The sequence below is a fragment of the Puma concolor genome, chromosome B3, assembly GCF_028749965.1.
Source record: "Puma concolor isolate L17-30 chromosome B3, mPumCon1.1.hap2, whole genome shotgun sequence".
Lineage (NCBI taxonomy): Eukaryota > Metazoa > Chordata > Mammalia > Carnivora > Felidae > Puma > Puma concolor.
Window position 1 is genome coordinate 144,453,970 of NC_141672.1, and position 15,695 is coordinate 144,469,664.

Sequence of the window (15,695 nt, forward strand, 5' to 3'; positions counted from 1 at the left end):
TCAAAGGGTAGTAATGATAGCCCTGGATTATATGGGTGGTCTATATCCAATCCCAAGCGTCCTAACAAGAGAGAGGCAGGGGCAGACTTGGTACACACAGAAGAGCAGGCCACGTGACCGCAGGGGTAGACCACAGCGATCCGTCCGGCCACAAGTCAAGGATGGCAACAGCCACTGGAAACTGAAGAGACAGGAAACGGATTTCCCACCAGAGCGGCCGGGGGAGCACACCCCTGCCGACACCCTTTCAGCCCACAGATATGGATTTTGGATTTCTGGTCTCCAGAACCACTAGGGAATGAATACATTTCTGTCATTTTAAGCCACTAAGTTTGTAGGAATTTGTCACAGGAGCAATAACAAACAGATACAAGCATATAGGGATACAACACCATTTGTCAAATTGTGGCTGAATTACAAATATAAATAGACTACCAACAAAAGAATTGAGCAAAAATCAATAAAAAACATTGTGTTTGAAACAACTGGCTATGTGGAATTTGTATGAGTATCGTAGGTTTTATTATTTGTAAATTATATGTTCTATACATCTTTTATATCAGTAAAATTTGTAACTTTATGTGCAGATGACATTTATAAAACGTAGTAATGAGCAAACGGAATAAAGGTGCTCAACACAATGAGTGTGGGTAGAGAAGAGAATATTAAATTTCTGAGATTTCAAAGGCGAACACTCCCAAGAGGGGCAAGGTCCCAGCCTGCTACATGTTTGGCCGAAGCTCAAGGATCCATGAGACCTGCAGACAGGACGGGCTCCCACTGCACCTTTATACCCCCCAGTTAGCAGCAGCACAAAAGTATGTTGAAATCAATTTCCATTTTTGGAAAAACAAAATAAGACACCAGTTTCTCCCAGGTACTCACAAGGGAAAAACCCTCAGACATGCCTCGTGGAGCTCTGACCTGAAATGGACTGCCTCCTGCACTGTGAGAAGGGGTAGCTCAGTACCCCCAAGCCAGTGTCCACGGGGCTGTCCTCTAGGGGTGGCCTGTCCTCTAGGGGTGGCCCGAGCGGCAGGCAAAGCTTCCCAGTCCAGTCCTATGGTCGGCCAACCACACTCCAAGATTTGAGCCTCAGGTGCACAGGGCCAAACACAAATGGACTTTTCATCACACCCAGCAATAACTTGCCTCCTGGTGACAGACTGGCACAGTACTGAGACACAGATCAGGTGCCAAATGATCCCAATAGGGGATAAGCCCTTTCTCGGAGTCAGCAAAGCGTTCAGTTCTCTATCCAGAGCGCACCTTCCTCTCTGCCTGGGGGTCAGGTCCCCGGAAAGTAGTGGCATACCGAGCAGCACCATTCAAAGTGCGAGCTGGTGCCAGTGTACAAATCAGTCCAAGAAGGGAAGGAGCCTGGGCCAGGATATAATCGACACACTGCTCCTCTCACTGAGGAAGTCTGGCTAGGAACAACACCGGCTGAACTAAACAGTGTGCTGAGACAGAGCCATAGGTGCTTTCCGGTTTCTGGTCCACAGACCACACTCCCGATAGCGAGGATACAGACAGCCACTCCTAAGCTCCAGAGATCTTTGCACACGATCTAACCTGACTCCACGACCACCAGGAAGAAGCACCCTGGACCAAACTGCTCACCCAAACCAGATAAAACCAGAAACATGCTGCCTCTCTGAACTGTACTTTTCCAGCATTACCCACATTCTACTGGCACACCTTTCTTTGGAGGCATTGCTGTTGGTGGTCAAACTACTGCCCCAGCAGAGAAGTCCCCTGAGTTGCGTTGACATAGCTAGTCCAGCCCACTCCCAGTACTCCAAGGCAGCCCCACGCCAAGCTCCCCACTTTAACCAGACCCACTGATCTCCCTCAGATAAGGCGTCCCATCTGACTGCATCTCTAGTCCCAGACCCTCAAGCTCCTTCCACCTCAGAGCGTTCAGACGTGAATACTCTGCAGCCAGCTCTCGGCAAGACTGACATGATCTTAACCTTTAGGCCTGAGCTAAGTGAAATTTCACCTTCTCAGAGAGGCTTTCCCCAACCACTCTACCCAAGTTAGCTCTGTCCTGTACCCTCCATTATAGTTGAATGTAATGTAAAACTCTCAATTTGTGATTTCATTTCTATGTACCTGTCTCTCCCACACAATAACAATGAACAGAGGGCAGAGAGCTTGCCTGTTTCATCCATTATTGTGTGTATGTCTAACACAGTGCCTGGCACATAGCAAGCACTCAGTAAATATTTGCCAAATAAGTGAATCAATTATAAGGTCAACATTTTAAGAAGTTTCTAGGGAAAAACTACTTGAATAATTATCAGTTTATAAATCAAAAGTTAGCTGCTTAAAAAAACAAAATAATGGAAACAAAAGAAAAAGGTGTTATGGTTACCATACCTTGCCTCTCCTGTCTGAGACTCCATCTGATTAACCCAAGATTTGTATATATCCACAGGGTCAGTTTTGATGTTGAGAGATTTGTCATCCATAATCTCCTTCACAACAGGGGCCAAGATCTGTCGTAGAGCGTTCTGGCCCCGGGCACCTCTGTTGAAACTCACAACCATCTTAATAACTGTAGGATTTCCTGTCACGATCTCCTGAATCTGATCTACTTTTGACCTATAAAACATCAAATACAAATTCATTTTAAAATAATCACAGACTTTATCAATGTAAAGATCGAGTTCCTACTTAGAGACCCCATCTCCTAGAAAAAGAAATAGTTGGAAGGAAAGAGGTATGTGCTCTTTCTCTAGAAACATTTACTGACACTGACCTAAACCCAGGACAGCCTGCTGCTTGCAAACTCAATCATGGGAACATGAATGGGTACTTTTTTAGATAAAAATGTGAAATCATGTTCGGATCAGCTTTTAAAAAATCATATCTTAATATAAAATCATCCGGGGTGCCCAGGTGGCTCAGTCGGTTGAGCATCCAACTTCGGCTCAGGTCATGATCTCATGGTTCATGGGATTGAGCCCCACGTTGGGCTCCATGCTGACAACTCAGAGCCTGGAGCCTACGTGGGATTCTGTGTCTCCCTCTCCATCTGCCCCTTCCCCACTTGCACTGTTTCTCTCTCTCTCTTTCTCAAAAATAAACATTAAAAAAAATTTTTTTAATATAGAATCTTCCTAAAATCGCTTTAGCAAATCTCTTATTCTACCACTTCCTCAAAGCAGCAACACTTTATATTAGTGACTTAAAAAGTAGAACCTTCTCGAGGCGCCTGGGTGGCTCTGTTGGTTAAGCATCTGCCTCTTACTCTTGGTTTCGGTCATTCAGGTCATGATCTCATGGTTTGTGAGTTGAAACTCTACATCAGGCTCTGTGCTGACAGCGCGGAGCCTGCTTGGGATCCTCTCTCCCTCTCTCTCTTTGCCCTTCTGCTCACACTCTTTCTTTCTCAAAATAAACTTTAAAAAAAAGGGGGAGTCGGGGGGAGCTTCTCTGGAGTATTTCACACAGATCATAATGTTAACTGAGTTCAAAGCAAAGGTACGGGGAGGCCTGAATCCCAAAGTATGAGTGTGGATGGCAGTGGGACAGGGTTCCATGCCCAGCAGCAGTCTGTTCATACTTGATCTCCTCCTGGAGGGCTGTCTTAAAGAGCCGTAAGAGCAGGTACTCCTCTCGCTGGTTGGACGCATAGTTGTACAGGGTGAAGATTACAGAGTCCATGAACTTGGTGGACTTATTCTGGGGCATCTGAAAGATCAGCTTCGCCAAATAGGTGGGGTTGGTCTGAAATAAAACCAAGAGATAAGTAATCTCTAGATAATATAAAGGCTGACACAAATATTCATGTTCTTTTAAACTTAAAGGTTTAGAGTGTGCATAAGGAACAAAGAAGACAGCCTTTTGCTCACCCCTCAGTAGAAATGAGAAATACTCTGAGATTTATGGCTAAGGTTTTCTTGTGGGAAAGTAAGCCAAAGCCTACAATACCAACTCCAGGAACCACTCACCTGTAATAAATAAAACAGATGTTGATAAGCTTCCAGTTTCTCTCTCTTCTCCTTGCTCAAAGCCTTGAGACCTCCTTTCTGTTTATTTAGCATCATCATATCAGATAACTGTTCTTTATTTTTTTTAGTAAGTTTTTTACTGTGGGAAACCACATCCTGTAAACAAAAACATACATGTAAATCAAAAAACTAAAGCCCCCAAAACACTTGCAGGAAGGTCTGATGCATTGGCAGATGCCATCAACTATTTTAGAATCACGACACCGTACCCTGCTTTCATCACACCAATCTACTCCTACCTCCACCTCCCTATTAACCTACACCATAGGGGCACCTGGAAGGCTCAGTCTGCGACTCTTGTTCTTGGGACCATGAGTTCAAGCCCCATGTTGGGTGTGGAGATTACTTAAAATATTAAGAGAAGAGAAGAGAAGAGAAGAGAAGAGAAGAGAAGAGAAGAGAAGAGAAGAGAAGAGAAGAGAAGAGAAGAGAAGAGAAGAGAGAAAAGAAAAGAAAAGGAAAGAAAAGAAAAGAACCTGAGCCATAAAAATATCCACTGGCTCAGGAAACCCAACATCTGGGAATTTTTTTTTTTTTATGTTTATTTTTAATTTTTTTTTTCAACGTTTTTATTTATTTTTGGGACAGAGAGAGACAGAGCATGAACGGGGGAGGGGCAGAGAGAGAGGGAGACACAGAATCGGAAACAGGCTCCAGGCTCTGAGCCATCAGCCCAGAGCCCGACGCGGGGCTCGAACTCATGGACCGCGAGATCGTGACCTGGCTGAAGTCGGACGCTTAACCGACTGCGCCACCCAGGCGCCCCTGTTTATTTTTAATTTTGAAGGAGAGAGAAACAGAGCATGACCTGGGGCGGGGGGGGGGGGGGTGAGGGGGGGCAGCGAGAGAAGGGGAGACAGAATCAAAAGCAGGCTTCAGGCTCTGAGCTGTCACACAGAGCCCAACCTGGGACTCAAACCCATGAGCCATAAGATCATGACCTGAGCTGAGGTCGGATGCTTAACCGACTGAGCCACCCAGGCGCCCCTCTGGAAATCTACCTTAAAGGAAAGCATTAAATACCATAAAGCTACGTATTCACGGAGACATTAACTGTAAGGTTATTTGTACTACAAACTAGAAAAACAACCTAAATGTTAAATAGCTGTTGCCATTAAAAATATTTATGATGGGGTGCTTGGGTGGCTCAGTTAGTTGAGCATCTGACTTTGACTTAGGTCATGATCTCACAGTTTGTGAGTTTGTGCCCCACACTGGGCTTGCTGCTGTCAGCACAGAGCCCACTTTGGCTCCTCTGCCCCCTCACTCATTGCCACTCCTTCACTCGCTCTCTCCCTCTCTCTCAAAAATAAAACATTTTAAGGGCACCCAGGTGGCTCAGTTGGTTAACCGTCTAACTTTGGCTCAGGTCATGATCTCACAGTTCTTGAGTTCGAGCCCCATGTCGGGCTCTGTGCTGACAGCTCAGATCCTGGAGCCTGTTTCAGATTCTGTGTCTCTGGCTCTCTGACCCTCCCCCACTCACGCTCTTTCCCTCTCCCTGTCTCTCTCTCTCTCCCTCAAAAATAAACATTAAAAAAATTATTTAAAATAAACATTAAAAAATTATTTATGACTACTTATCACATGGGAAGCACCTTATGCTCTAATATTAAGTGAAAATGTAGGATACAAAATGATTACTGGGTGGTGGAATCATGGGATGGTTTTTATCTTCTTTTCTCTATTTAAATTCTGCTAAAGAATTATTTCATTTCTCATATTACTTTAAAGAATGTATGGCATTAGCTGAGAAGAAAGCCAGCGCCCACCCTTCTGCAGGTCAGAATGGGGGAGGCAGGGGGGGCAAGGCCATGGATGGCGCTGGGCCTACCTGCAGTGTGATTTTATTCTTCACGAGCAGCCCGATTTTGATATCCATGAGATTGAGGTCATTCTCCAGCTGCTGGTTAGAACGAATGAGGGTAATGACCTCTTCTCGCATCTTCATCAGATCGAGCTCCTCCTGGAAATCCTGGTCACTTTGGTCAAGCAGGTGCACAAATTTTCGGACCACAATCATAGGAGGATCCTCAGCATTGACTGACAGAAAGAAAATATGTGTCAGACACAGGATAGATTTACCAGCAAAAGTTCTAAATCTTGAGGAAATGTCAGCATTGTTTGGAAAAAACAACTCTATTCACACTTAAGTTATTTATTTGTGAGATGTGCAAGGACAGTCAGCAAGTACAGTGTTCTTGGTCATGCTACCGCTACGCCATGACAGAGGCTGACACAGCAAGCAACAAAACATCAAGCCACGGGGTTAGCAAAGGGGCTTACGTCACAAGCAGCACCCCACCCCCAAGCCTTGCCTGTAAGACCAGAAAAGAGATCCGCGGAGAATACCCAGAACCCGATGGCTCTCAACCACTGCCTCAACTCTTGTCTGCTGAGCACAGTTACTCACTGAGAGTCTTGTAGTCATCACGAGCTTTGTTTGCCCGAATAAAAGCCTGGATTTTGATAATGTCATTTATCTAAGGAACAGAGAAGAAGAAATTCCTTTGTTCGCTTGTCCACCAATAATACAGCAAAACTAATTCTACCGGTCCTCACACCAAGGGTACTCACGTGGTCTTGGAAATACTGCAGGCGATCTCTATAGCGCTTTCTGGCCTGGTGCATCCTTGCCAGGGACTGAATCTGTGGAAAAGAGATCCTGGAAATGAGAACAGTCCTTCTTCTCAACACATATCACTCATGCCCCACACTGAGAATCCCTGTCGGGCTACCATACCTTTACAACTTCATCTTTGTGGGCACGCAGGTAAGCTAAGCGATCTTGGTACGCCTTCTTCTGCTTGTATCCCCTCCACTGCGACTGAAACCATCAAACATTAGAGTTGACATATTACTTCCCAAGGATCAGAGGATGTTTAAAATCTCATCTTGATAGACTACCCATGTGCGATTCACGATGAAGCTTTAAAAAGGCCCACGCCCTCCAGTGCTGGGGAATGAGGGTGTGGGTCGTGCCTCCGCCGGGACAGCACGCTAACTTCCATGCTCCTAATGTTAGTGCAGCACTTCACACCTTTGAAGGGCACCCCCACAGGTCCCCATACTGGCTCTTTACAACAAATCAGGTGAGGAAGAGAAGTTTTAGTATTCCCATCTACGGACAAGGAAATAAACTCAGCAGGGTTCACCACTACCGGAAATGCTGGGGCCTTAACTCGTAATTCCGAATTCTTCCCAGGACACCAGGCTGCCCTGTCACTGTAGTAATACCACAGCTGTTTCCCTCCATACTCAAATCTCACACAAAGGAACAGTGTTAGAAGATAATGAGGTGCCCAAGAATGGCTTTTGGACTGGACCGCTCACCCCTAAAACCACCCAGCACGTTCCGACCGTTCTGACTGTAGCAGTAACAAAGAGAAAATACTTGTCAAAAAAGGGAGAGACCAAGAAGAGTGTCAGGGGGCAAAAAGCCCACTTGATCTCGAGAGCTGACCACTTATTACCCCTGCTCTAGAAGCCCACTTGCCATCTGTATAACAGACGCTGGGATACCTGAATGCAGGTGATGGCAGGGATTTGTTTCTTCAGGAAATTCATCCTAGATCGGAATTCCTGTCGAACCAAGTACCCGCGGCAACAAGCCTGCAGCTTGGTGATCAAGCCTTCGTTGGCTAGCCAAAGCTGTTCTCGGTTGTATGCAGCAGTCACCCCAGAGATGGAGCTCTGAAAAACATTTGGTCACAGGGGAAGACATACATAGGAGAAAATGGACACAAACTCTCATCCACAGAGTACACGCCAACCCTCACGGCTTTCTAAGTCTGTCCTAGATCTTTAAGTGGCAGTGGGAACGAAAGGCCCAGTTGTTCTCCCATCCAAAAAATAAAAGTCACAAACATACGATCTTGCTTCCTCCTATGGGATCTCCTTCACTCACTCACCCACCCAGCACTGACTGCCGGGAACTGTGCTTGCTAACAAGAGGACAGAGTGCAGGTGCTAACACAGGGCTGGGTACCAAGTCCCAGAGGCCCCTGGAATGCCAGAGCAGAGGAAGGACACCAGGGGAATGCCCAGATTGCAAATGGTCTAGAAAGGTAGCCTGGAGTGTATGGACTGTGACCACAAGCAGAGAACCAGCAAACTTTCAAAAGAGGAATAAAGCCATCAGAGTTGTAAAAAATATTTATTTCAGTAAACTCTACACCCAATGTGGGGCTCAAACTCATGACCCCCAGAAAAAGAGCCGCGTGCTCTTCCGACTGAGCCAGCCTGGCGCCCCCATCAGACTCATTTTTAGACAAGCAGCACTGTTATCAGAGGAGCTGGCAGGGCCGCGTGAGCGGGTGACTGAGGACACTGCTGCTGCGATGCAAGTGACAGGTGGCCCGGCTCTGAGTGGGGGCAGCAGCAGCAGGAACGATGAGGACACCTGGTGACCTGCCTAATCCACGTTCCCCTTCTCCTTGATCTTAGAGCCTCGGCATGTTTTCTCTGGCCAACAACATGTGCAGCTAAAAGACTACACGAGCTGGGGGTGTAGGCAGTGCGTGTGGTGTTAGCAGTAGTCTGTGAAGACCTTTGGAAAAGTTCCTTAAGAGAGAGACAGAGAGGGGCACCTCGATGGCTCAGCCAGTTAAGCGTCTAACTTTGGCTCAGGTCATGACCTGGCAGTCCGTGAGTTGGAGCCCCACGTTGGGCTCTGTGCTGACAGCTCGGAGCCTGGAGCCTGCTTTGAATTCTGCGTTCCCCTCTCTCTCTGCCCCTCCCCTGCTTGTGCTTGCTCGCTCTCTCAAAAATAAGCATTAAAAAAAAGAGAGAGACAGACAGACAGACAGACAGCTGGCATCAGGCCTTTTTTGCTCTCTCTCCCTTCCTACTTCCTGCCTGAACTGGTAACGGGATGGCTGGAGCTCCAAGCCATCATTCCAGATGACAGGGTCCTTGAGAGTGGAAACCACGTGCTGAGAATGACAGAGGAGAAAGACAGACCTTGGGAACAGATGGCATGCTGGAGTCGCCACACCTTTGCTGGACTACCTGACTCCAGAATTATTTTATGTGAGAAAAAAAAAAACACTTTTTGGTTTTTGGGTTTTTTTAAAAGATTTTTTATTTTGGGGGCACCCGAGTGGCTCTGTCGGTTGAGCATCTGACTTTGGCTCAGGTCATGATCTCATGGTTCGTGAGTTCAAGCCCTGCAGCAGGCTGTCTGCTGTCAGCACAGAGCCCACTGGGGATCCTCTGTCCTCCTCTTCTCTGTGCCTCCCCTGCCCATTCTTTCTCTCTCTCTCAAAAAAATTTTTAAAAATGAACATTAAAGATTTTTTTATTTTTAAGTAACCTCTACACCCAACGCAGGGCTCAAACTCACAACCTGGAGATCAAGAGTCACACACTCTTCCAAGTGAGCCAGCCAGGTACCCCTAAAATATACCTTTATTTACCATTTCAGCCTGTTTTTCTGTGAGACTATGTTAGAGGCGTCTGCTGGACTTCTGGATTGGAAATGGAAAGGTAGAGCAGGTGGTGAGGACTGCAGTCTGGAAGTACAAGACCTGAGGTTCACAAGCACAATGGAGAGAGCTGGAGCCACGGGCTCAAATGAGGCCACTGAGGAAGAACACGCAGACGAAGAGAAGGAAGCCAGTGGAATTCGGATGTGATTCAAGTGGAGGGACAGAAAAGGCAGCAGCAAGGGAGATGAAGATGGGCCCTCAGAAGTGGGAGAAGCAGAACAGAAGCGTAGTGAAGAAGCCCAGGGGGTTGTGAGTTCAAGGAAGAGAACGGAGTAAGAGGTCAAATACGAGGACAGCTCCTAACTGAACTCGGCAATGAAAAGGTTATCGATATGCTCTAAAGCTTTTACTAAAGTAAATGCTGGACAGGAAACTGTATTGCTGTGAGCAAAGAAGTGAATGGTAATGGAGAATGAATTAGCGAGAGGCAGAATGACCTTCAGTCGGAAGGCATTCAGCAAGAAGAAACATGAAAAATTTACAGGCAAGGCCAAATCAGGAATATTCCATAGGCTTTAAAAATATTGTCGTTTTGGGGCGCCTGGGTGGCGCAGTCGGTTAAGCGTCCGACTTCGGCCAGGTCACGATCTCGCGGTCCGTGAGTTCGAGCCCCGCGTCGGGCTCTGGGCTGATGGCTCAGAGCCTGGAGCCTGTTTCTGATTCTGTGTCTCCCTCTCTCTCTGCCCCTGCCCCGTTCATGCTCTGTCTCTCTCTGTCCCAAAAATAAATAAACGTTAAAAAAAAAAAAAAAAATTTAAAATCCTTTTAAAAAAAAAAAAAAAAAAAAAATATTGTCGTTTTGTTTTGTTTTGTTTTACAGTGAAAACGCCACGATTATGTATGCGGGCTCCTACTTAGCAGCATACCCCTAGACCAACGGCATCAGCATCACTGGGAGTTGGTCATAAATGCAGATTCTCAGGCCTCACCTCACACCCACAGAATCGGTCTCCACTTTACCCAAGATCCCTGGGGAATTCCCGCCCGTCTCTCCCTCTCTCACTCACACACACTGAATTCAGAAAAGCACAGATGCAGGTTACATGTCAGAATAATCAGAACTGAGAGAGGAGAAGGAGTACAAGGGGTGTGAGGAACGGGGAGAATGAAATCAGGGACAGGATGAACAATAAGCTTTAGAAAAGAAACCAGATTCACTGAAAGTGCAGGAAATGGAGAGCGGGAGAATCCAATTTGATGGTCACTATGTTTTTGGGGTTTTTTTTAGGGAGGCTAGGTCATGCACTAAAGTGAAGCAACATCCCTCCTGGTTTAAAATTCTAGTTAGGTCCATCTACAAAACACTACATGGGCGTGTCTCTGTGGAGGTTAATGATAATACAATATAATCATATATAATATGATTATATATATATAACAATATATATAATAATCAAAGGCGCATGACTCAAAAAAAGTTAAGATGCAGTCTGGCCTCCTTAACACAACACGTTAGAGCTTTGAAACTTGACCTGACCTGCACCCCCACCCCGGCCACAGGCTGCTTAACGGGACGAGGACCACTCATCCTCCTGTAAAATGGCCCATGTTCCTCCGGTCCTCGATGCCTTTCCCCACACAGTCCTTTCCCCTTTTCCGCACCCGCTGAAATGGTATCTGTGCCTTCTTTGTCCAGAGCACAATTAACTGCTTCTTTACGTAGCCTCTATGTTACTGTTTTTAGAGCATCCGCATCTGTCTGCCTCCCCCTGCAGTCAGTACTCAGTTCCCAGCTGCGTGCACACACTGGGAACATCAGGAAGGGACAGTCTCTGATACAACTTTATATCCCACTTGACACAGAGTTCAAGGGATTTCATTACATTCCATCACGGTGAAATCATTAACAGAAAAGGTCAAACATCAGGGAGGTAAGAGGAGAACTTCAAACACAGAAACTCATCCTTCTGACAGGCGTTCTGAATAACAGGACCATTTCGCTTTTTACACATGTAGATATACTAGTTATTCTACACAGGACCTGGGAAATACTGCCCAACAGAAACAGATGGCCTTTACCATCCTCTCTCTCCAGGAATCTTTGTGCCTGTTAATAAGTGTATCAGGGTGCCTGGCTGGCTCAGTCAGTACAGCATCTGACTCTTGATTTTGAGATCGTGAATTCGAGCCCCATGTTGGGGGTTGAGATTAAAAAAAAAAAAAAAAAAAAAAATTTAAATCTGTAAAAGAAAATAATCAAATAAGGAGGGGGGAAAATATGTCTAACTATGACCTATAGGAGCTCAGAACATCTCCCTTCAATACCTTGTCCTCTCTAATGTTCGTTAGACAATTCCAATTTAATGAGCATGAGCTAGAACCAAGTAATGTCACAAGTGCTCAACAGCTCATCAAGGACAAGATACGTGGCTCCTACACACAAGCACCACAAACTTAGCAGCTCACTTTAATAATTTTTAATGTTTATTTATTTTTGAGAGAGAGAGCATGAGCAGGGGAGGGGCAGAGAGAGAGGGAGGCACAGAACCCAAAGCAGGCTCCAGGCTCTGAGCTGCCAGCACAGAGCCTGATGAGGGGCTCAAACCCATGAACCGTGAGATCATGACCCGAGCCAAGGCCAGACGCTCAACCGACTGAGCCACCCAGGCGCCCCATTGGCTCACTTTAAAAACTAGAAGTAGACGGAGTGCCTGGATGGCTCAGTCAGTTAAACCTCCAACTTTGGCTCAGGTCATGATCTCACAATTCTTGAGCTCGAATCCTGCGTCAGGCTCTGTGCTGACAGCTCAGAGCCTGGAGCCTGCTTCAGATTCCACATCTCCCCCGCTCTATGCTCCTCTCCTGCTCATGCTCTGTCTTTCTCAAAAATAAACAAACATTAAAAAAAAATTTTTTTAATAAAAAAAATTTACTGCATTTAATGAGGAGTCAGAGCAACTATTCTTTTTTTTTTCCCCTGATCATCCAAGTTTTCTTTAGTGAGCACACAATTTATCTGACTTAATTCTACAATTCAGAGGTCTTACTAATTTAGGCCTTTAGTAATTCCCAACCACTAGAAAGAAAAAAAAAAAAACTACTCCAAATAGTTCATTCCACAGCCTTAATTTCAGTCTAGGGCTTCTAACCACAGGCCCCATCTTCCTCACTAATATTCGCTCTAGAACACATTCTCTCAGCTTCTTCTCTTGGGAAGAAATGTGACCTACCTGGATCTCCTCCCGAGAAAGCTGCATTGAGTTCTGCACGAAGTCTGGGGGTTCCTCCCATCCTCCTTCCTGGGTCTCCAGGTTGTGGTAGTAATAGTATCCACCCTTCACCCAATGCTTCACCCATTTGCTGTTGTTATCTCCTGACAGAAAATAAAGGAAAGATAAAAGAAACCCAGAGCCACACTTCCCACACTCCTAAGTCTAAAACAGCAGGGTTATTCTGGCTGCATTAACAGTCTAAATAGAACCATTCCAAAACCCTGTTTCTTATATCTCTAAGAGTAAAGGGGCATCCTGAGTCCCTCCAAAATGATGGCTTTGTAATGTCTCAGCTCACTCATTTCAACGTCATAAAAAGAAAATATGAAGTCCAATTGCGGAACTAACCTTGACTAACTTTATTCCTTCTAAAGCCTGCATGTAAGAACTTGGCACATCAGAAAACTAATCTGATAAAAAGATTTGCAACCATTCAGCCTCTCCAGTTAATAAAAAAAAAAAAAAAAGGCCATGCAATGGGATGAAAAATCTTACCTTTATTCCCCCTCCTTCTGAAGATTAACTACTTTTAACTAGCATCTATTGGATTAGGTAATCAGAACTAATGACACCCTATGAAAGACAACTAGTCAAATATTTTGATCCTTCTTGCTTGCCTTTTCAGAAACTGACCTTTTTAACACAGCTGCCTTTGCAGGGGAGGGGGTGTTTTTTTGTTTTTTAGAGACATTACCTCCTCAGGGACTTTAAAACAAGCCTACCTTCCAAGCTTCTGGACTAAGACACCTTTCCCTACAGTTGCCCCCAGAGATTCGAGCTCTTCCTTTCAGGGCACAGATTTCTTTCCCAATAACTCACCTGCTGCCAGTTTTTTCTTCTTGGCCTCAGCAAGGTCACTCTGGTAAGTGTCACCACACTCAGGGATGACTCCATACAAGCCGACATCAGGGGAACGAAGGGCGCTCAGTGTTTTGCCAACATCACCACTGTCCACCGCCTCATTGATGGCATAGATTCCGAGGGCAACTATCCCAGAAGACAAGGGTCACAAGAATAGTTCAGAAGTGTCTAAATGTGCACACTACGTCACCATGGCAGACTGTCCCCTGCCCCGCTCCGGCTCTCTATCAAGCTGGAAGACTGGGATAGGGGACACCGCACCACCCCCCACCCCGCCACAGAAACAGAAATAAAACACCCATACGTACACCTCTGTGCTTCCTGGGTGTCTTTGTTGGACTGCCAGATTCCACCTTGAATCTCATCCAACCATAACACCGCTGACTCATCCTGGGTTTCCTACACACCATTAAAGCAAAACAATATCAGAGTCATGACATTAGGGTACAAGAGATCAAGCGGACTTCTGAGACTCAATTAGAGGCAGAAGAAGTTCCAAACATACAAGACATATCGAACGGCCAACTGGAAGAGGCTGGGCATCAAAACCTGGTCAAAGCTTATGAGACATGCCTCAGATGCAGGGGACGGATTACATGAACATGGATGCAAGGGGCTCAGGAAGTCACGAGCAGCTAGGAGCGGCAAAGGACCAAACTGGGAAGGGACCTGGGACTTCGTTAGTCCGACGAGGGCCACGGCACGAATAGGAACATGTGGTACTTTTTTAGAAGGCCCCTTTGACATCAATATTGAAAGGAAGTTAATATTCTCTATGACTGCTGTTTTTAAGATTGCCAGACTTCACCACAGGTAAAGCCAGGAGTCATTACAAGCAATCTAAACTTATCCCCAGCTTATATTCTAAACCTTGAACGTTACGTCAGTTGTTGGAAACTTAAAAACACATTTCCACACAGAAACATAATAAACAGTGATTAGTTTGCTCAGCATGGCCAACAAAAGTCTCACTGGTCCACAGTGCAGTCCAGGTTGAATACTGGGGATTGATAGGAAATAAAACCGGTGGCTTGCTTCCCTCTTTCTAAGTAAGTCTTAGACATTTTTTTTTTTAATTTATTTTAACGTTTATTCATTTTTGAGACAGAAAGAGACAGAGCATGAATGGGGGAAGGTCAGAGAGAGAGGGAGACACAGAATCTGAAACAGGCTCCAGGCTCTGAGCTGTCAGCACAGAGACCAACGCGGGGCTCGAACTCACGGACCGCGAGATCATGACCTGAGCCGAAGTCGGACGCCCAACCGACTGAGCCACCCAGGCGCCCCCTTAGACATTTTTTTTAAGTAGCTTATTGGCAATCGTTTGCGCTGAAAGACATGTCAAACAGACTGGGGTTGGCAGAAATGTCCTCCAGTATCTTCTAATTTCCAAGAATCTGGCTAACACTCTGTGACTTGGGCAAGTCACTAGGGATTAGCCCCAGGTACTCACTGCTGTGAGGGGACAGATTCTACCATATCCACCTGTGTCAGTGTCAGAGTCAGAACTGGAAACCTGTAATACCAACTTAGATTTCAGTGGTCATACTGAGGTTACAGAAGTTTCAACCGTCTCCCAACAGTGAGGGTCCTCTGTTTGTTAATGTCTCCAAAAGTCTTAATAGAAAGCACCAATACTTGGGGCGCCTGGGTGGCGCAGTCGGTTAAGCGTCCGACTTCAGCCAGGTCACGATCTCGCGGTCCGTGAGTTCGAGCCCCGCATCGGGCTCTGGGCTGATGGCTCAGAGCCTGGAGCCTGTTTCCCATTCTGTGTCTCCCTCTCTCTCTGCCCCTCCCCCGTTCATGCTCTGTCTCTCTCTGTCCCAAAAATAAATAAATATTAAAAAAAAAATTTTTAAAAAAAGAAAGCACCAATACTGAAGATTAATACAGCAGTCTTCTCCAGAAAAGGCAAGACACTTCAGGTTTTGAAGTGGCCAGGCTGCGAGAGTCATGTTTGAGGTGATCCTGGCAGATCCAATAAAATTAACTGTTTCTCAGGCTTGAGCTAACAGCATTTGGGGTAAAGAGCAGATCAAAACTCCATTCTAAGTGCTTGGTGTAAACATAACCTGCCAAGGCACCAATGAGACAAGTGGGACAGGAACTAC

At 45.8% G+C, this 15,695-nt stretch overlaps 1 protein-coding gene across 1 annotated transcript in view; it reads right to left on the reverse strand.

Annotated features, from left to right (window-relative positions):
- Positions 1–15,695, reverse strand: part of IQGAP1 (IQ motif containing GTPase activating protein 1) — a 103,290-nt gene that overhangs the window by 19,310 nt on the left and 68,285 nt on the right. Inside the window, exons 16-26 of the mRNA XM_086711628.1 lie at positions 13,893–13,983; positions 13,543–13,710; positions 12,682–12,824; positions 7,545–7,715; positions 6,766–6,849; positions 6,600–6,671; positions 6,436–6,505; positions 5,857–6,065; positions 3,963–4,118; positions 3,575–3,738; positions 2,386–2,610 (exon numbers count right to left, since the gene is read on the reverse strand). Coding sequence (XP_086567754.1) covers positions 2,386–2,610; positions 3,575–3,738; positions 3,963–4,118; positions 5,857–6,065; positions 6,436–6,505; positions 6,600–6,671; positions 6,766–6,849; positions 7,545–7,715; positions 12,682–12,824; positions 13,543–13,710; positions 13,893–13,983 — 1,553 coding nt within the window. The remainder of the gene's footprint in view (positions 1–2,385; positions 2,611–3,574; positions 3,739–3,962; positions 4,119–5,856; positions 6,066–6,435; positions 6,506–6,599; positions 6,672–6,765; positions 6,850–7,544; positions 7,716–12,681; positions 12,825–13,542; positions 13,711–13,892; positions 13,984–15,695) is intronic.